Source organism: Labrus mixtus, chromosome 3, assembly GCF_963584025.1.
Source record: "Labrus mixtus chromosome 3, fLabMix1.1, whole genome shotgun sequence".
In the NCBI taxonomy this organism is placed as follows: Eukaryota; Metazoa; Chordata; class Actinopteri; order Labriformes; family Labridae; genus Labrus; species Labrus mixtus.
This window is the reverse complement of record NC_083614.1, coordinates 9,160,940-9,183,915: the sequence shown is the minus strand read 5'-3', so window position 1 is coordinate 9,183,915 and position 22,976 is coordinate 9,160,940. Positions and strand designations below refer to the sequence as shown.

Below are 22,976 nucleotides of genomic sequence, written 5' to 3'. Positions count from 1 at the left end.
AGACATGTTCTGTACACAAATGTAAGAACTGTTATTTGCTCCTCATTTTGTTAATCATTGGATCCAAAGAGTCTACAACTTGAAATGCTTATTTATGCATCAGAACAAAGAACCAGTGAATGGTTTGAGCTTCAGTTAGAAGATACTGCCTCGTGTTTGTTCTGCTAATTGAGTCCAGATAACTAAAGAAATCCTCTTCAGGTTTTTTCTTGTGGGTTCTGAGGTGTCGTTTCAGTTTAAAAAAAGCAGTGAATCTGTACTAGCTTGAAGATGGTAAAAGTAAAGACAGATGGAGTCCAGAGCTCTCCCAGCATGCATTTGCAGACTTTCAGACTTGCCAAAGGAAATCTAGACTGTTTTGAATAAGAATATGAACACGTGGTTATGCACACGAGCTTAACAACTAACTCATTTAAATCATCATCAGTCATCATTAAGTATCATCATTCATAGGATTTTTTATTTATTTCAAAGAGCCGGGTCTGCTAGTAGCGTGGTGGTTAGTGAGCGTGGCCCATGCACAGAGGCTGTAGTACTCCAAGTGGGCGGTCCGGGTTTGAATCCGACCTAAGGCTCCTTTCCCGCATCTCATTCTCCACTCTCTCTCAGCCCGCTCTACCCACTGTCCTATCTCTAAATTAAGGCATAAAAACCCACCAACTAAACCTTTAAAATGTATTAGAGCCTTGAATTGGATTTAAAAAGAAAGTTCAAAAGTGTCCTGTCCAGGAGTGACAGACTGATGGAAACACCTCAGAACACACGTTTGTTTTTTAAAAGTGCACAAACTGGGTTTTTGTCAGCAGTAGGAAACCAGAGGAACAATTGAGGTTTCTGCATCTTAGGAGGAGAGCAATTTGTTCCTTTAAGCCGAACAATCTGTCAAGTTCCTTTCTGCGTCTGCCTTTCATTTATCTCATTTTTCTTTCTATCTCCCTCCCTGTCCTGCTCTGCGTCTAGGCGAGGCAGCTGCTGCGGGAACACAGCAGGTCCAGAAGTCCCAGCCCGCCTCAGAGAACAGCAGCGCGGCACACAGCATCGGCAGCACACAAAGCACACCCTGCTCCAGCAGCAGCACAGCGTAGCCCAGGACGAGACCCTGACCACAGCACCGGAGGGGGTCTGCGATCACAGGGACCGGTGTGTCGATCTCCTTCCATTATGTGATATGAAGTTCAAAAAGCATGATCTGAAAGTAGGAGAAAGCAGATGGTAACACTCTGGGGCCTTGTGTAAACTGTGTCTGTGCCACTTCAACTAAGTGCAGAAAAATATTCTTTCCCGGGATTATTTGTTAAGAAAACTATGAGACAAAAAACAAGTTAATACCAGGCTTTTCTTTCTAATCCAGATGCTGTTTTGATAGTTCCCGACACAGCCTTTTGTTTTGACCATAAATGGTTTGATTGAGGCTGTTTATAACAAGCAGGTGTACTTTGACAGCGAGGTAAGCTGTCCGGCAGAAGTGATGTCAGTATTAGTAAGTCAGACGTTGATGGCTGGTCTAACACGTAACTTTATGACATGATAACCTTAAAGGGGAATGGAGCGGAGCAACCACTATAAACATGCGGACATAAGTGCAGTATAAACACAAGTCGTCATCTTCTCGTACGGAGAAAGGACGGATTTTAAAAGAAAGCGTAGTTGGTGAATGTATACAGAAGAGTAAACGCCAAATAATGTGACAGATTAATGTGAAAAGACATGTTTATAAAAGATGCATTATTATGTAATCACTTTGCTGATACTTCCCTCATGATTACTGCATACACATGAGTGTCTGCTTTCTTCTCAGTAGTTATAGTCGACTATAGAATTGGGGTCTGCGACTCTAAATAATGTTACACAACTTCACAAGGGCATTTTGTGTTCCCTTTTTCTAGTTTTTCATCCCAGAATATTTGAACATTTTGGGAAATGTGATCTATGCTCTCATGTCTTTGTGTTTATTAAGGGTCACATATTATGTAAAATTAACTTCACTATGTTTTTCTGACACTAATATGTGTCCCTAGTCTGTCTACACACCCACCAATCATGAGAAAAGTCTATCCTCTCAATCTCTTGCCTGCTCCACTTTTCAGAAAATGTGTGCTCAAAAGGGCTGTTTGGAGATTTGCCCTTCATGACATCACAAAGGGCAGTAACCCCTCCCCCAGGTGGGTATCACTCCCACAGCTAGGTGTTTGTTCTCCCCTCTGAGTCTGCCTTCTCATCCTAAACAATAGGCCATGGAGCGAGAAAACCTGAGCCGCATCCTGTTCCAGAGAGGGGGCGTGGTCAGTCACAGCTCATTTACATTTAAAGCTACAGACACAGAAACAGCCTGTTCTGAGCAGGGCTGAAATAGAGGGGTTTATAGGCATGATCAAATACAGGATCAGAGTGGATTTAGAACAAGAAACTTCACAGATGAGGAGGAGGATCATATTTGACCTTTACATTTTTGAAAGAGAAGGTAAATGCGTAGCTTAGCAAAATGGAAACAGTTAGCTCAGAGAAAGGTTTACAATAGAAAATATAAAGTTTGAGCACAAACCTTCCCCCACAGACAATAAGTCATAATCAGCCACTGTTCATATAAAGTTGACATGCATACACAAAGCTAGCTAGTTTCCTCATGCTGTTATTTTATGCTAGGCTTGGCTTCTAGCCTCCCAGCATGCTCCGTCTCATACTTAAAGTACAGCTTCCAAAACGTGTGATGCTCAGATGAAGATGTTCAATTTTGTAAAATAAACATGTCAAATTAAAAAGATTTATTTTGAGGAGAAGCTTAAAACTATGTCAAGCTAGATGTTTCAATCTGCTTCCAGTTTCTAGGCTATGACAGTCATCCCCTGGCTCCTGTTCCTTTCACAAAGACATCAGAGTAACATGAATCATCTTATCTCACTCTTGATAATGAATCCAATGAGCACATTTCCCAAGATGTCCAACTATTCTCTTTAAATAAGACAGAACTTTAAACCTGTATAATTTTGTAAGTATTGTAAATATGCATAAATGATATGAGGCGACGTATGTGCAAATTCTGTTTGTTATTCTTATAAGACAGGGTTTGTAAGCTGAAGGTGCGAGTTAAATAATTCAATACCTGAATTTTAAAAGGGATCATATTAGAATTTGAGTATCAGATTTTAACTTTGGATATGATGTAAAGCAGTGGTTCTTAACTGGTGGGTCGGGACCCAAAAGTGGGTCGCAGAGCTGTTTTCAGTGGGTCCAGAATGTGTTTCTGGAAGAAAAAAAACCTGTCAAAAAGCCTATGCAGTGCCTTTTAAACCTGTTACTTTTGTTCCATTTATATATTCTTTGGTCTCGTTTTGTACCGTCTGAAGTCCAAACAGAACAATTTTTCATTAACTCGATCTGATTGGTTGAAAAGTGTCCGAAATTTTGTTCAATTTCACAAGGGAGTGAATAGTGAGGCTAGACCAGTTGAGAACCACTGATGTAAAGGACATGGATTTAAAATATTGGTTTATAGTAAAGTTGACAGTGTTTTGCTTTTATTATCAGTTTATTTTTGATCCCTTTTATAGTTCAACTTTTATACTTTAAATAAAAAATATTCAGAGATGATACAAACCCTCTGAAGATAAAACTGAAAGCAGATAAAAGAAGCAAATAGACCAATAAGAGAAACACGTTATGTTTGCAATTTCTTTTTATGAATGACTTCAAGGATGACTTTTTATTTGTTGAATGAATTATTGATCATTAGTACCGTAAAACTTCAAATAAAAGCCCATCCCAGTTTAAGACCTAGTCCCCTTTACAAACCTGCTGCTGCTGAAAGTTTGGACAAATAGAGGCAGGTCTCGATTAGAGGCCCCAATACATTCAGTGTTGATTAGTTTGCGGATCAAAAGTAAAAGCAGAAAGATAAAAAAAAACATAAAGATGAACTCATCGGTCCAATGAGACAGAATAATAGTTCAAGGTGTGCAGCAGGTTGCTGTCAAACAAAGCATGATGAAATAAGTGATTTGTAATATCATTTGTTTATTAAAATGCTATGTCGTGGACAAAGTTAAATATTCTTCATGGTTAAAATCATAAAAATTGTCTTTCCAATCTTTGCTGTGCATGATTTTTCTTTGACTATGATGATTGGCCCGTCTCGTTTAAAGGCAGGGTCACTTCTTAGACTGAGGCAAATAAAAGGCTGGGCTTTGAGTTGAAGTTTTACGGTAAATGAATCAGTTTGTTTCACACATTTGGAGAGTATTTGTGACATTATTAAATGTTCAGTGTTTTAGTTTTCTCTTTTGTGTAACTCTTGGCACTGACTAAGTGTTAAATAAGCTGTAGCTGAAGCTCATGACAGTGGACCTATACTTTTCGGTTTTCTCTAAACTGCGACTCCACGACTCCCCCACCGTCTCAGATGATATGAATGTTTGCTATGAGTGCCTTCCTGTTACCTGTTTGTGCTTTTATCAGACTGTTTGTGGGCCCTTTGTATTCAAGGAGAGACGTTACCATAACAACAACAACAACAACCCAGAATGTACATTATCTCAACGTGTGTTTCTTTATGTAAACATGTATAAAGCTTTCTACAGAGGGAACAGAGTATAAAAGATATATATTTGTGTATAGAATTATATTTTGGAATATATTTACCAAGAGAAATTTATTGTTGTGTGCGTGTGTGCGTGCGTGCGTGCGTGCGTGCGTGTGTGTGTGTGTGTGAAAGTACTGTGAATCTTTATGGATGTGCTCATACATATTACATGTTAGTGAGGGGTTTATAGACTTACCATACCAGCCTCGTGGCGTGTTTCATGACACGCTGGTAAAAATGCAATAATCACATCAGTTATTCAGAACCTTTCAGCTGCTTTTGTACAATCACAACTTTGAGTCTGTTTTACTGAGTTTAAGAAAACGAGGCGTAGACATATATTTACACCTTCATTTAAAACTTTAAAATGTTATCACTAAACTGCCCTGACATGTTTGTTTACTCATAGTGTAGTTACTAAAAGCATCCTGTGCCATAAAACGTGTATTGGCTTTGTAATGAATTTAGATATAAACGCTTCTTAACATGACTTAAAATTCAGCTCCTGTATTTCTTTTTAAACTTTTATTTCCTGTTTCTTAGCGAAACAGACTCGCTAATTAAAGCTGTGCTAGAATGATAACTAATCAGTATCAGCAGAATATTCAGGTCACAATATTCACCATTAACTAGTAGCTTATTAGCATGTTAATTAGTAGACTTTAAAGTCATTACAGTAAGTGCTTATTAGTACTCTACATGAACACAGTCTGTAGTTAATAGGTCATTAACTAAGAGTTTGCCTTGTTGTTGTTTAATATGAATTTTGATCTTATTTTGATTTAGCTTAGTATGGTCCTTTACAAGGTTAGAGTAGGCACAGCTACAGACTATAGTGATGTAGAATAAGATGCTAATAAGCGCTAAATAATTTCTGATAAACAGTATGCTACCAATTAGCATGCTAATAAACCACTAGTTAATGGTGAATATTAAGACCTTCATTTTAAGAGTTACCAACATTTTTCATATGTAGCAAATTAATCGGTTGTGTTAGACTGTTAAATTATATGTATCTTAATATGAAAAACATGTCTGATAATAATCTTTAGCATAACTATTCATCTTTCATTTTGATTTAGCATGAGTCAGTTGCGCTAACAACTACGACTACAAGCACTTCCAGGTAGACAACTAACACAAATATTGTCGTGTTTTTTTAGTAGGAACTGAACATTTACGAGCTGCAATGTTAAGCATGAGGCTTTTTTGCTGTGTTTTCTTTTTAACATTGCTTTGTCCTTTGCTTTGCATCTTTGATCATCTTACTGCCGGTCAAACTAACTGAACACAATCTTCAGCCCTCGAGCATTACATAAATCAATTATACTATCACGTTCAAACTACAGAAACTGATTAAACAATCTTTGTGACCCTTTTGTAAAATACACAAATGTTAGTTATTTTTAGGGCTATTTTTGCCTTTATTGGACAGGACAGCTGAACAAAGAAACAGAAAATGTGGGGAAGGAGAGAGTGGTGACAAGGGCCGAGGTCGTATTTGAACCCTGGGCTGCTGTGACAAAGACTATAGCTTTCGGTACCTGGGGCGCGCAACTTATCCGCTCAGCTCTCTGGCACCCCAAATGTTAAATTGTAGAACTGGCTTTGACTCAGTAGCCGCAACATTTAAAATAAAGTTAACTAACTTGAGTCTTGCACACTCATGTATTTATTTAGTTTGGTCTCCAGGGATGTAGAATTTGAATGAATCAACCCTTTTCCACGGCCAAACACAACAAGACATAACAACTTTACCATGACGCTCCACACCACTATGTGGTACTGTTGTCTACCTGGAAGTTCTTGTAAACTAACATTGTGATTCTTTCCAATCAACACAAACTCAATGCTTGGTAATCATATTGTCATTCTAACAATCACAAACTTGTTTAGGTCCCCCTGTTGTCACAACAACAACAACAACAACAACACCCCCTTAAAGTAATGCAAAAATGAAATCAAGAGAAAAACCACTGATGGCAGCAGTTAGACCACAATGAGAGGGGGATGTATAATGAGTGTGTGTATTCACTTACAATGGAGGATGGAGAAAATCCAACGATTTCATTTTGTTTCTGGAAACTGTTTTCAATAACACTCGAGAAATGATTTTTATTGAGCTGCATTGGAACCACTTGGTCTAAGAGCAACATTAGAGCTTGTTTGTTTTATCGGGCCTTCTGCCAGGAGTGTCCATGCCAAAACCCTGCTGAAACCCCTATTCAGAAAAGCTCATAGTAAATATACAGCTGAGGTATGTAGCACTCTGTTGCTGTTATCAAGCGCCATTATGGTGAACAACAACCCTGCATCCCTGTGTATACAGAAGACGCCTATTGAGAGATCCATGTTTCACAGAGTACGATAAACTGCAGCCTATAATCAGCGGCCATTGTGGGATTAAGGCTTTCTGACGTTCCCATACTTTTGAGGTTTATCTTATCGACTGTGGTGAATCCATCTCCCGTGTGTAATTACCTCCTCCACCCCCCTTGTGTCATGCTGTTAACTGGCTGAGCCTCAAGTTATGTTCTGGATCTCATCTTCTCATTTGAGATAATTGGGGGATTTTCTTTTTCGCTCATACTAAAACATCACGATCCATGAGAGTTGCTCTTCAAACATTCCTCTCTGCTACTCGCCCCATTGCATGCTGGGAAAGGCTCTATCTATTCCTGCAGAACTCAATCAATATTGAATAATGATGCTGTATCACACAAAAGGAGCATTGTTGTAAGGGTGCATACTCACTATATAAACTCTGAGAACAGCTGTAATATGAGCACAAATCCATATTTCTAGTTATTGATTGTATCATTTTAACCATTTGACTACCTCATGTTGTTTGATGAATGTGTCATTTGTGTACCAAGAGTGTATTTGTATGTGTGTGAGTGTTTTCAGTGCCTATGTTTGAGTATAACAAGAGTTTTTTTGTTTTTTTTTAAGATGATATGGGGCCCTTTGTGTTGCAGTTTCACTTTTTTTTTATCAATCTCTAAGCAGACAATGAAGAATTTAAATTCACCAAGATTGCCTTTCTGGGGGCTCATTTTGTAAATGTGTAAAACTTAGATTATCCTTTCATTTATGTTTTTCTTTGTTTTGTGGAACTTTTATATATGCTGTAAATATGCATGATACATGTATACCCATTATGTCCAATAAAATTCCATATGATTTTACAACCAACACTTGTTTATTGGTGATTCCTGTGCCACCCATAGGGCGCTGGATGGGGAGCATATGCGGGGGTCCCCCCTGTATGGCTCTGGTTTACAACAATGATGATGTGTTAGGTTGGGCTCTGCTGCGGTGAAGTCATGACTTGTCCCTGGTGAGCTCATAGCTTGATATGGACCATGTGGACCTCTGGCTTTAGGTTGCGTTCTCTCTTTTTTTTTTTTTTTTTAGATGAGTGCAATGCATGAGTCCATACCTCGTCACCCTCCCCCATTGCCTTTGCTCCATCTTTGCTTTTGATTAGAGCTCCTTGGAGACCAGCTGTAAGCAGTGTGTGTGCTGGACTAGATTTGAAAGTCTCAGAAGGAGAAGGAGGCCCAGGGTGAATGGTAAAGTACCTTCTTTTTATGCCAGTTTAGGTTTGGGTCAGTTGGTCCACATGTCGCCAATCTTTCTGACTCATTTGGCATTTATTTAACAGGGGCGACCACAATTAGTCGAATATTCATCAAATCGTTTGAAAGAGCCTAATGGTTAATGGTCTTACACCTAAGGTCAAACCCATTCACACCCTGATGGCAGAGGTTTCTAAAGTGACCATCAGAAGTTTCACATGCCACCGATGAAGAAGCAGGAGCAACTTGTGTCTTGCCATAGGGCACATCGAATGTGTGGCTGCGGGAGCTGGGGATCGAACCTACGACCTTCCGGTTGAGAGATGAACAACCCCTTCCACTGAGCCATAGCCACCATTTAATGAAATGCCAATCTGATGGTTGAACACTTATGGAAGAAGGATCATTCCATCCCATCTATACTGACGGGCACAATGTCATTTTTTCCATAGATTTTCCAGTTTTCTCCAAATAGTTCATGACTCAAAGCCTTTCCTGGAACAAGTATCAACTTATTAATACTTTTAATACAATTCTGAAAAGAACTCAAGTACTCACAATACCTTAAAGAAATTAAAATCCAAGGCATGTGTAAGCCTGTTTGTTATTCAACGTTTATTATGAAATGGTAACATATGCCACTTTGTTTGATGTGTGTCTGACAGTGGATCATCTACTCTTTAATGTGTGTAATAGAGATTAATAAATCAAACTTTTGTACCATGCTGTTCTGTTTTCCTTTCTAATTTAAGATCCTTCTTCTGTTTTGAAAAAAGGTCATGTATAATAAAGGCATTAAATGAGAAAGAAAAAAGGATGGATCATCTATCATAGAATAAATTGTTATTCCAAGTCTAGGAGACAAAAAGTTTAATGAAGTGGTTTAACTCTTCTGTATCAAATGAGAATATAGATCAATCAGAGAACAGAAAACAGATATTCAACGATCAGTCGACGATAGGACTCCCTCCTAACACCTGGTCTTTTTAAGTATATATATCTTAAATATCAAACAGCACGCACATCCGAAAACTAAAGTATTGGGTGCTAAAGAGAAAAACATCCAAAATTAGAAAGAATAGTCCACACACCAGAAGCTGCTGCGATTAAATTAAATGTAATGGTAAAATTACCACCTGTAAAGTTTCGGGCCCCCGCCCTTCATCAGACATGACGTTCATGCCTGATTTTCCATTAAATTAAATTTAATCGGAGCAGCTTCTGGTGTGCGCACTATTTTCTCTACTTCAACATTTTTATCTAATTAACAGTTGTGGGGGTGTGGCTGGCTTCTCTTCTCAGCAGCAGACGATGCACACCTGGCTCCACTCAGCTCATCACCTTGACTATAAAAGCCTCACTCCACTACTCTGCCAGATCTCTGTGGTTCTTCCAGTGATTTTTAGTATTCGGTTGAGCTGCTTATTTTTTGCAGTGTTTGGCGCTCTTAAAGTTTTTGCATCTACCTGTGTGTTTTTTTTTTGTGCTCAGGTTTCCGGTATGTCTCGCTATTTAACAGTCTCAGAGTCTGAGTTTCCTTTGTCATCCCCGTGTCGTCTCGAGGAGAACTTTTCTGGCCAGCCAGCTCCACTGCCTGCTCTTTCGTTTATTAAACGTTTTCTTTTACATCCAACTATCTGTGCCTGTCATTGCTTAGAGGTTTCATTTAAACCAAAGCCTAACACATGATATCATATCCTAATGTATTATTTCATTTTATATTATTACTATTTGCAATTTGCATTAGCTTTATCAGTGCACCTGTTTACATCTATAATAGAATGAGACAAATGCTGCAGAGCACTCATTTAGTAAGGATCTATAGCTTAGAGAGCTCTACTAGGATATGCATAGCAAGTTGTTTCATTACTCACCATTCTGTAATAAAGTGAAATCAATCTTTAAGATGTCAGGGCTTCTGTTTCCTTCACTGAATTTGACTCAGATAATAATATGACTACTGTATATACATATGATATAAATGTTAAGGGCTGCATGTAGGAAGAGAGAGGTCATGAAAATGTGATGGCCACGCCTCCAAAGTCTCTGGTTGTGTACATAATACATAACCATTTTTTACTTTGGTCTTTTTTTGTTTCCCTTAGATTTTATGGAACACTTAATGACAAACAAAACGTTAATATCGAATGTGCAATGGTACTATTTAACGCCCGATTTACAAAAGGTTTAAGGCCTCTGTGATGTTACTAGACTGGCAGACTGCTCTCACAGAGGCATCGTCATGCTCTAACACTCTTGTCCAACTGATGACTAATTTACTAAATTCCTAAACAAAAGTCTCATCCACCTCATCCAGCCAGCATGCAGACTGTGATGTAATTATTTTCACTTCCAGATTTCCCCCTTTGGGTACCTGGCATACACTTCTGTTGTGCAGCTAATGCATTTAGTCACTGATTGCATGCGCTCCAGACAATAGTCCGTGACAAACACAGGATTAAATGAAAAGAGGCCCCTCCCCCAACACACACGCTGAGGAGGCCACTAATTTAGACCAGACCTTTGCTCCTAAACATGGTTTTCTTGAATTAAATAAAGTGGGATGTTTTGGAACATTTGGAAGGTTAACAGCATCAGAGGGGGGAAGAGAGCAGATTAAAAGGGTCTGTGTGTCTACCCTCACAGCACCTCTTCCTGTCCCATGGCACTACACAGTAATGTGTTTGGAACCGTGACAGGGAGTCCAGGGATGAAGAGGGGCCAGAGAGACAGATGAAGCTGATGTTGGTTCACATGATCACATTCACACAAAATAAAGTTATAAAAATGTGATTAAAAAAAAAGGAATTATTCCAATTCAAGTACTCCACATTGATGTGCAGAGACAGCGTCTCCCTTTATAAAGTTTTAATACGTTCTTATTGTTATATTCTGCTCTGCTCTATATTCTGTACTCAAAAGACACAGAATATCTTTTTCTACCCAACCAGGTATTCAAGTTTAATGAAACTCTTCACATAGGTACATTCAACCGGGCTGTGACATGCAGCTCTCCGTCTGTGTTACACCCTAAAACATCCGTGTTGCTTCTTACATCAGAATAATAGTTCCTATTGTTACACTTATAAGGGAAAGAAGAACTGTACTTTACCTGCTTTAAAGCCATAGACTTTAACATGGATGAAGTCTCAGTGATGAATTTATTGTATTTATTTAAAATGGGGACAGTGCACATTAATGAACATAAACATGTATATGTGCCAGATTGTAGGCTAAGTACCATCTGTAGTCTCCTGGCAGGATGGTGGCTCAGAAGTTTAGAAAATGTACACAGAACCACAATGACACACATTGGGAATTTGGAAGCCTATCCATGGCGTTAGTTGTCAAGGCCTGAGCCGAGGCCACACGTTTCCTTGTGTTTCTACAGTGTTCCCCCCTCCCTTGTGTTTCTTGTTGTCTCTATCTGTTTGTCTCTGGGTGTGGCCATCCTCAGTTCTCCTCCCCTGCTCCACCTCCTGATTGTTTCAGACAGCTCACCTGTCTGTCATCAAGTCATCAGCCTGCAGTGCATATATACCCCAGTTCTTCAGCCATTGATCGCCAGAACATTCAAATGTGGTACTATGTCGAGGCAAGCTTGGATTTATGTGAGAGAAGAGAGATCCTTTTCTTGTGTTTAGCCAAATTATCTGTTTTTTTTTCTACTAAGAATGATCTGTCACCAACCTGCCAGCTTCTACTTACCAGACAAACAGCTGACACTCCCACCTATCTGTCAGATCAGCCTTAATATAATCAAAACAGAGATATTTAAAAAAAAAAAAAAAAGAAAAAAGAAAGAAAAGGGCAGTAAAAGTGTTTATTCCTTCTGTCTCTCTCTCCCCCCCAAATGTCCTACTCTGTCCACTGTCCTTTCTGAATAAAAGCAAAAGACCAAAAATAATTCTTAAAAGAATTGACATTCAGTATGGGTGTGTACAGGATTCAGGATTAATTTTTCAACACTTGAGGTTGAAGTATTTCCTGTATCTTCCATTAAGCTTATGGGACAAAAATCAAAATAAATAAAAGGCTGTAACTACACAAAAGGTGAATTAGTTGAGGATCACTGGAGGCCCTGCCAAAGCCTGAATGGACATTAAACCCTCCTTGTTGAATCATTAGGAATAAAGATGAACCTTTGCATCAGAAAGCATCATTCTGAGTCACAATCCTGTGGTGAGGTCATTTAGAAACATACGACCTAGGTGAGAAATTACAGACTGTAAAGGTGCTTCTTCAGAGAAACATGTCAAACAGCAAAGATTAACAAAAGGCCATGAAAATGTTTTTTTTTTCTTTTTATAAATAATTGTCTCCAACAAGTTCACACTATCATTAAAAGACTTGGAGCACTTTTTCTTTATTTCTGTTTTTCAGTTCAAAGATTTCTGGATTTGTGTATTGCACTCTGATTTATCTCACTGACTTGAAATGGGAGGCTGATTTTTATGTAGCACCAAAATATGACTTTACAATGCCATATTTTGTATCAGTTGGATACTTTAGAAAAAAAATGTAAAGCAATTATTTAGATTAGCTTGCCATTGAAATAAATACATACATACATATATATATATATATATATATGAAATAGATATAGTTTTCACAAGTTGAACATATTAAGCAATGAAGTGTTTGTCTGATCCAGCTAACATCTTATTGCTGTTGGGGGGATTTTTATTGGGCTAAAACTGAAGTCTGAGGTGTGCTAACTTTAGCCTCCCATCACAGCTGGTTCTTATGCTGCACCAAAATATAACTATACAACGTTTCATATTGCTGCCAAGATCCATAAAACACTCTCATTTTGCTGAATCGCAAACTGTGTTTTGATTGTGGCACATGGGTACTGCATGCGTGTGTGTTTTTTTAGATACTTGAGGCCCTCATACTTTTTGCTGGAAAGCACAACCGTGTTTCCAGTTGGAAGAGAAGAAAGAGAAAAAAAAAACTCTGTAGCCTAAAATTACACTGCTCATAATGAGAAAGTGCAATCATAGCTCAGACCACAAACATCTCCCACTCTATTAATGGCTTTTTTTCTGAGTATCCATTTTTCTGTTTCATCAAGCTGGATCTTCATGCACATGTGTTATATGTCCGTGTGCATGAACACATGCACCAAACAGTCTCCAGCCTACACACTCTTGGTTTCTTTGTCCTGTTTTATTATTATTTTATTTTTTATTTTTTTTACTGATTTGCTTTCCAAGCCACAAAAACTGAAAACATTAACAAAAAGGGGAAAATTAGCTCTCATTTACTTTTGCATTTCCACTTCAGACTCTGAGTGGCTGGTAAACTGTCTTATCAGAGGTTTCCCCTCATCCAGGTCCACTCTGTGCCCATCATATTTACATCTCCTCTTCCCTCACACAGCACACATCTTATTGTATCCCCCCAACATACCTTTATTTCTTTTTACTTGGTTGTGAGTTTATGTTTCCGCTGGTGTGGTTGAAGTCGTAACATTTTAGGAGGAGCATAACAGACGTGGCTCGAGCAGACACATCATTCATTTACACTTGTGGCCTCAACCCCAAAGTGTCTCAAACCACGGCGGGAGGTGGTTTTTAATAACGCATAAATATGTAGGAATCCACAGCCTCTATGAGTGTTGGTTGCTGTTGGCTTTTTATGTCAACCATCGCTCTCAGAGGTGAGCAGTATTTTTATTTTATTTTTTTTTTCAAACATTGATTGTGTAACCATTCAGAGTGATCGCTTTTTCTCTGAAAGTCGACTGCTGCTTATTTTTGAACTGAAGGAACTATCGTCGAGCTCATTTGGTCTCCTGCCAACACAAGCGTATCATCTGTGGAGCAGATGACGTTCATGCAGCAGACGGTGCTTGTGTGTTTGCGGGTTTAAATCCCTCTAATGTGTCTTGAATTGTCAATTCACATGTTGAACTTAAAGCAAATTTCATTCTGGAGAGGTTTAAAATGCACTATTATTCTTCAAAATGTACCATAAAAAAGTAAAAGTTGTTCAAGGTTGTCTTTATTATCCCTGTGAGAGGGCATTTTGTTTTGCTGTCAGCAGTAAAATACATACATACAGCTAGCAATCAGCATACAAGAAACTCCGGGTGAAGTCCGAGTGAAAATTTGGCTGTTTGCGGTGAGTTTTTCAGGAGTTTTATGCAAGACTGAAAGCCCTGTATAATCTGCCAGGATTGACTGGGCCTTCTACAACAATAACCTCAGATTTGTTTGGAAAAATGCATTCATAAAACTATGACTGTTTTTCAGAAATAGACTGTTCATAAATATAAACTCCCCAAAACAAACATGAAAGCAGAAAAGGTCCTGGACACAAAATGATCTGTTGATTTCAATGAGAGAGAAAGTAGAAAGTTCTTTCAATTGAACTAAATGAGATTTTCCAGTTTACTTAGTTTCCCTTGTAAGATCAATAAGGTAGATAAATATGTTTATAGTAAGTGTGCTAATGTTAGTACTTCATGTGGAGTTTTCTATGATAAAAGATGTTCAATGAAAAACAACATTTCCCAATTTTTCGGCCTTTTCGAATCACCTGTAGTGGATCTGTATTTGTACACCACAGGTCAGATATTGTTATTGAATTTGTGTGACCTTAGTAGGTTTAATCAGATACATTTGTTTTGTTGCTATTTTCTACTTTTGGCAGAAAATCTCTTGAGATAAAATATATAAATATTGGAATTTGTTGGCCAAGGGTGTGACTGACCGTGTGCTAAGCTTATATGAGATATGTTTATGTGTCGATGTGGATGGTTGGGGGAGGGGCTTGAAAATATTGTCATCTGCCAAAGCGGGGTCCAGCAGAAAAAAAAGTGTTGAAAAAGTGTCCAGAAGCTGAACATGTTTTTGAAGAGAAGCTTATAATTAAGTATTTTAAGGGTAGCTTTTAAAATGTGGTAAGTATATCATTAACATTCACATTTCTTTAAAGACTTCTCTCTGTTCAGTCAAGCTTGTGTCCACTGAACGGTTTGGAATGATTGGTTTGCTCCATAGAGGCGTGTTTCCAAGTCTCGAGTCCAAGTCCTTTGCCATGAAGCCAAAGTGTGGAGTATAATTGGGTTCTTAGTAAAACATTTCTCTCTGTCACAGAGCCATGGTGCAACACAAGGTAGAAGCATCTTATACTTGGAAACTGATCAAAAATCAATATACAATTCTTTAACCCAAAAGTTCTTACACAAAAACAAAGACCTTTTGACACAGGGGGACAACTATTTTGTGATTATTTTTTCTGTTCAACCGTTTAACTAAACACAATTTGATTTCTGGTCAACTTTCCTTTCCTCTGCCTGATGTAAACAGCTCTCTGCTGTTAGGGTTGCGAGCGTCACGCAGCAAGGAGGGCCTTCCAGACTTCATTAAGGTTTGTTTTTCCATCCAGGATCCTACACGGGGAGTACCGCTCTGCCAGGCCTCCAGAGTTCAAATCTGCTCTGCAACCAAGCCAAATAATCCAGGTCCAAGTACCCACTCCTAAATACATCCAGATGTCTGCCCTCAGCTAATAATCAGAGAAAATACAGAGCTGCCCTGTGATTGGTCCAGTGGAAGCCCCAGCTGATCAGTGAAAGCTGTCATCCACAAAACAGATGTGCAGACTGAGAGTAGAAGTCACGGTCACAGCCTGAGGCTGCGCTGAAAGGTGAATGGAGCAGAGGTGTAGTTAAGGAAAAAGTGAAATATAGCAAGTAAAGAAAAAGTGCTCTGCAAAAAGCACGCAGCTGATATAAAAACTGAGAGTTAAGGACCAATACTTATTGCAGAATACATTTATTTTGAATTGGACATTTCTTCAGGACAACGACCTTTTTCTATATGGATTAAAGCAACAACATGTAGCTTCCCCCCCTGTCTGCTTATGGCACTATGTTAGTTTGGCAGCGGGCCGCGTTTCTCGAGCAAAGAAGAGAGAAGAGAGAGTGATGGAGCAAGAAGCAGAGTGCACATACCTGCAAATAGTATTCACAACAGATTGTGATGTTACGTTAGGTTGTATTGTTAGCAGCTTTAGCCGGTGCAGAAAGTTATCAACCTCAAGTTAGGTCTCAAGCTTGAACACACACACACACAAGCACACACACACACACACACACACACACACACACACACACACACACACACACACACACAAAAAATCCCTCTCAAAAAGTTGTCTTACAGTACCTTGTCAGACATTGGTCTTTGTTTCTAACATCCATCTGCTTGTTAAAAAATGCACGTTGTCTGTGAGGGGGAGCCATGACAGCACAATGTGTGTTTTACAACAGTACAGTTGAACTCAGAGACCTTCAGTTGACTAAATTCTTACATGACGTTGCTTTAAATCATTTTGGTCCATAACAACGAAGATCTCGTTCACCAATAGGTCATGCTGGCTTTAACTCCATGTTGCAGATATAATACTTAACCTTTCAAAGTACTTAATAAATCTGATGGGTTAAATTGTCCTCTGTTAGATTAAACTAATCATTAAATCATTATTTATATAACCTTTAAATATTTATTACAAATATAAAGTAGCACTTTTAAATGGAATTAAATGTCTTGGGACCTGCTGATCCTGATCCTGATTTGAGACCTGCTGATCCTGATCCTGATTTGAGACCTGCTGATCCTGACTTCCTGATTTGAGACCTGCTGATCCTGACTTCCTGACTTGGGACCTGATGATCTTGACTTGGGACCTGCTGATAATGACTTGGGACCTGTTGATCTAGAATCTGGGCCTGTTGGCCTTTAATTGTAATCCGTTGGACTTGATTTCCAACTGTTTGTCCTGGCCCTGGTTTGTTTGTATCGTCTTTTGGACTTTATCTCTTAACTTGGGATCTATTTCTCATAAATTGGAATTAGTTGGTCTTTCACTTGGGACTTGTTTTTCTTGTCTTGGAACTTCTATGTCTTGACCTGTGGATCTTAAGGTCTGGGGTATGGCATGCTGAGTAATACTAATAAATACTAATATCTTTAATGAAAAGTCCATTCACCAGAACTAGGACAAATGATAACATAAAAAAAAAATCTGCTCCACGCCTTTAAAAGAAGCACCGCCAAGGAGATACTGGCCGTCTGGACACAATAACTATTACACAGGAATCCACCACAAAAGACTTCTTCTAGCAAAGGTTGGATTATTATTTGACTTGTGATGTGTTGGTCTTGATTTGGGACCTCATACTCAAATTATGTATTGCCAATATTTCACTTTAAAGGCAGTCAGCAGATGCTTTGGGCCAAATTTCAGCTTCAAGACCTAGATGATCAGCCTGGGAAGCTGACAACCTTTTTCTTAGGGACGCTCAAGGACAAATGTGTAATATTTTTTTCATAAATTACTCACGTGTCTGGTAGAAAAAATACCAGAGTACAATGGGATATGGTTATCCCTGAAATGGGCCGCACTATGTTGGCTGAACGGAGTTGAATTCCACACACACGTTACCATAAAGACTCCCCGAGGAGTTTTCATCTCCTCTCTCGATTTTAATAACAGACTCTTCCACGCGGCCCAGTCATGGTTAGGTCAGACCTGGCTTTGGTTCGTGTCTTCATCTCCGCTCCTCCGTCTACGATTGCGAGCCCTCCCTCTCTCTGTCTTACCAAACACAATTAATTTCTTCACTGTAATTTGTCTTCCAGGTTTGGCACTACGATTCCTGGTGTTTTGAAGCGAGTCGTGCAGTTGGAAGAGCTCCTCATTATGAAAACCATTTGTTTATACAGTCTGACAGCCTGGCTGGAGTTGCTTTTTGGGTTCCCCTGAAGATCCATAATGTTCTGCAGACAGCAATGGTAGGATTACATAAACAGCTCTGATGATGAGGGCCCCCATACGCAACATCCCAGCTCTGTTCAGAGACACAGCACCTTTCACTCTCACATATCTGCTTCTTCTCCTCTGGAAGCTGTCTGCAGTCAAAAAGCAGCATGCATGCATATGTACTAAAAGAAACCCTCGGATTCTGATAAAAGTCCTGCTGGCCTGATTGCTCTGGTGTAAACAGTGCTGTCCCCACTCTGCAGATCCAGCCATGCTCAGCTGCCCGGCAGAGTCTACACCCTATATGGTAAGCATAGTAAAAACACTCTGGGTTAAGACCCAAAACAGATTATTCACAGGGACCTCTGTTTATGGAAGTGTCACTGTCTTGAAGTTTCACATTTTTGTGAAGGTTCCTGTCCTCTGCAGCAGGGCCAGCTGCACAAAACTCCACTCTAAAGAGCACAGGAGAGTGAAATATTAACCCCTGTAGTCAGCATGCTTTTGCGCATTCAGATTTAACATCTCAATGCCATAAACCCCTTATGATCAACATGTCACACACACCGGATTAAAGATGACGTCCATTAAAAAGCCACGCGTTCTTAAGCACCTGTGAGACCTCCTCAGGCCAGCAGATGTTACTCACCATCAGGTTACATCAGCTGTTCAGTTTATTAAGCATGCACGTGTGGTTCATTTTTCATCATTTTCCAGTAATCAGCTGAATTTACTGGTGTGCTAACACCTCAGCGCTGATATAAATCAGACTGTGATATGATGCAGAGCAGAGCGTAGTGACCTTGTCGGTCCAATGTGGAGAGCCGTGAGACACACAGACTGTGTTTGGGTTGATGGCTAATGCGTTACCCAGCTGGACCCTCCTCCGATCTGTTATTATGAAGGAGTATAAGAGGCGGAGGAAGCTTGGTCACAAAAACAATAACCAAGAAATATGCTTTAACATATCTCTAAATTATGATTATTATAAAATATGTGTAGAATGTTGACTCATTTTTGCTGGTTTATATTTTTGGCAAAAGGAAATGCAATCCAGGGGAAAATGGTTTAACCTCAAAAAGACGAGTTAGACTAGCCTCTCCTCAGCTTCATAAAGCCCGATGTTGTCCCGCCCCGCCTTGATTCTGATTGGTCAGTGAGGGAGAAATGACATTGAAGAGCGCGGCACCGATCCATAAGTTATTTTCGACTGAGAGCGCTGTGAGTGCAGCGACAAAAAACAGATGACGCTGAGGGCGCTAAAGAAGCTGAACTACATTGGTGGTAAAAACTGCTGTGTGTGGACATAGACCCTAAACGTCTGTGTCCACAGACAGCAGTGTAAGAATGTCTCATAGAGGGCACAAGTCATATATAGCCTACAACTAAGACAGTAAAGAGATGAAATTCACATTTAATTTCAAGAAACTACAAACCCCATGATACCCAGAATATCAGCCAGCACACAGGATGGGGTGTAAAAGTTAACAGTGCTAATCCATTGCTAAACTCAATGAGAAGGCTCAGACTGGAGGTACGATAAAACAAGTAATCAATACTGTCTATAGAACATTTGATTGTATGTTGTAAGATGTTTTCTGTACATGTGTGATTATAGTTAACATATCACTCATCAAGAATCTTTGCTGTGGAAAATGTCATCAAAGGCTGTTTCTGCAGCTAATGTCCCTCACTTCATCTGACACCAGCTCCCCTGCTAATGACATTACAAATAACTGTATATAAACTACCATTCATGTTTGTGCGTGCAGGTCATTAAGAGGGATCAGTATTTATTTCAGTCTGTTTTGTTGCCAGGTAAAAACTCCTCACAGGAGCTTTAAGTTACGACTTCACATTGAACAACTGAAGTAATTTAACTGTTAAACATTTAGTGTAGAGTGGTCCAACACATGTCCTTGCTGTCTAAATTGAGTTTTTAAGTCTTGGCATTACTTATAATTCAGTCACTTTTAATCTAATTGAAGTTTAAGCTGAGTCATGCAAGGACTGGCGCTTAATGAACCTTTTCAAGGACCAACAGCTGCATACTCTAGAGCACCAAACTGGTAGAAGAAAACCTAGTACACAGACAGAGGAACAAACCCACTGCAAAGACACACAAAGACAGCTGACACCGTAACTTTAAAATCATTTAAAACTGCACATTTTAGCCATTATTGTAAATATATACAAAGAAGTAGCTTAATTTAATATAAAATCATATCAATAAGTGAAACAAAAATGACATCAATGATGCTTAAAATGTAAGTTAGAACATGACAGAAACAGAGTCAGTGTCTGCTGCTCTTTATACATAAAGATACACACATTTAGTTTTTTATATCCATTCAGTGCTCAGTGCAAGTCTATACATGAGAATTACTTTACTTTACTTTACTTTACTTTGTGTGTGTGTGTGTGTGTGTGTGTGTGTGTGTGTGTGTGTGTGTGTGTGTGTGTGTGTGTGTGTGTGTGTGTCAAATCAATGCTGTGGAAACATTCAAACTTTGTAAAATGTTCCATCTCCACAGCCAGCTCGCTGAGTACTGAGTAATTAACTCTCTCATAGGCCTTGTTTATGTTACTGATCCTGCTTTGGTTTGTTACATTTCACACAGTTTATGTTCACAAATACTGACTGCTTTAAATCATTTGTTTGAATAGAATAACTCAGCAACAACAGTTCAGTTACAAATATGTGTTTGCTTTTGGGGACAAAGTCGCACAATGCTGGTTTTTATTTAAAAAAAAAAAAATTCTCAGTTCGCCTGTGTGACCCTGTATTTAAGACTCAACCTTGACTTTTCCTCCTAACAGTATTAAATCTAGGATGCTGACAGAGTAGCCTCTCTGCATGAAGGCCACCATATTTCTGCTGTCCCTGCTCCCTGAGAGCTGACTGACAGGCTCTCTCAAGGTCTTCTTTGCCTCGCTGCTGTTGCAGGACTGCACTCATCAAGGTTAGCCCTTCAGACTCTGTCAGAGACTTCTCCTGCTGTTCTTTCACAAACACAGTCCACATGAGCTTTGAAAAGAAGGATTTGAACTCCTGTCTATTTCCTGTTTTTATAAAGCATGTTTAATTTTCAATGAAGCCAACTGAAGTAGGACCAAGCTTATGCTGTGTGACAATCTACAGTGAACTGTACTACAAAATGTCTTGATGTAGCGTGGGATCATGGGAGTTGTTGTCCTTACTGTTAACCGTGGAAGAGACTATCTATAGTATATATATATATATATATATATATATATATATATATATATATATACATAGTATAGTATATAGTACTTTTAGTATAAGTGTATTTAACTTGTTTTTTTAGATGTAATTTCATCCTGTTGATATAGCCAAACGTAATGTTAGCTAACAACAGTAATAATAATAATAATAATACATTTAATTTGTAACGCACTTTACATTTTTGCAAAAAAATCTCAAAGTGCTACGGGAAGAAAAAAATAGAAATAAAAACAAATTTAATCAACTAAGCAAGCAGTAGTTTCTGACTTCCTCTTCACTCTCACCCGTCATGAAGCACTTTGAATAAAGTCACTTTTTTCTGTTTTGAACATTGTTGTAATCATTTGAAATTATGTCAAATATTCAGTTCAACAAATTATTTTTAACAAAGTTGTGGGAGCTCTTTGACATCTTAACATGCATGTGATCCTTTTGAAAAATAACACTGATAAATGGTAAATGGCCTTGAGCTTGTGTAGCGCTTCTCGAGTTTTCTGACTAGTCAAAACGCTTTTTACACTGAATGTCACATTCATCCATTCACACCACATTCTCACACCGACAGCAGAGGCTGCTTTATAAAGTGTACAACATTAACTATTAACTAATCCAAATCATATACAAACCTTATACACCCCAAAATCAAATTGTCTGCACATGTTTACAGCCTGGTACAAAAAAAAAAACGTTTTTGTCTTTATTGTCACACACTGTACATGAGGGGGAATTTTTTATATAACTCACCTGTTTTGATTCTAAAAAACAAGTTCATCATTATTGGGGCTGGTCTCGATCTGACTAAAGTCCTCTGCGTCCTGGCTGTTTGTCAGGACGTTTCAGTCCCACCTGAGCTCCAGCTCTTTGGCTGCCGATAGGTTGACTTGAATTTGATAGTCAGCATTTCACATATGGCACCTGCCATGGATAGGCTTGCGAACTGGCCTTCAGAAACCAATGGGTGATGTCAGCCAGTCTTAGTCCTTGTTTATTTTCAATCTATGATTCATATGCAGCAGCGTGAGCAATTTGGGGTTCAGTGTCTTGCCCAAGGACACTTGGATCTGGGGCTCAAACCTCCGACCTTCTGGTTGAGAGACGCTGATCCACGCTGCCTCCTGGATTCTTTGTTTAGATATCTAATCTGGTCTTTGGCTGCACATTTGCACATGTAAAGCTTACTGTTTGTTGAGAACACAACTGGATCTGATTATGTTTAATGTGGATAGTTGTTTAATGATTCCCTCCATTACCATTGTGTAAGAGAAGTGGTGCTTCCTGCTGTGATGCCTGAGACCTGATGTTGCTGTGAAACATGAAAAACTCAGAGGTTACTCATTTGATCATTTAGTAAGAGATAGTTTGTTTTTATGTCATTCTTTTTGCAGCTGCATGGTGCATAGCGAAAAGGAAATGCAGCAGTCACATCAGATACCAAACGAGCTATGACACAGAAAGCTACACACAGACAGCATCTCATAATCTGATGTTATTACAACGACTTTAAACGTGCAACAATTCATGCAATTTTTCCTTAAACAGCTTCAGTTTGAATGTCATGACTGAAGTAGTTATTTTATCAATGTTCTGTTTCATGCCTTTGTAACTCAAGTTACTCTTTGTTACTCCCTCATCAACTTCAACTTTAACATTAACTTTATTTGTCCCTGAAGGGCGACTGGTTTTGCAGCAAGGCACTTACAGGACAAAAAAGACAAAAGACATTTTAAAGCTAATGAGGTCAAAAGAGGCGCTGATTATAGCAACCTTTGAGAAACAACAGTGACCATCGACTGAT

At 38.9% G+C, this 22,976-nt stretch overlaps 1 protein-coding gene across 1 annotated transcript in view; it reads left to right on the top strand.

The window, feature by feature from the left end:
- Nucleotides 1-4,814, top strand: part of tgfbr3 (transforming growth factor, beta receptor III) — a 79,474-nt gene extending 74,660 nt beyond the window's left edge. The window contains exon 17 of the mRNA XM_061030608.1: nucleotides 961-4,814. Coding sequence (XP_060886591.1) covers nucleotides 961-1,085 — 125 coding nt within the window. The 3' untranslated portion in view covers nucleotides 1,086-4,814. The remainder of the gene's footprint in view (nucleotides 1-960) is intronic.
- Nucleotides 4,815-22,976: the final 18,162 nt, after the last annotated feature.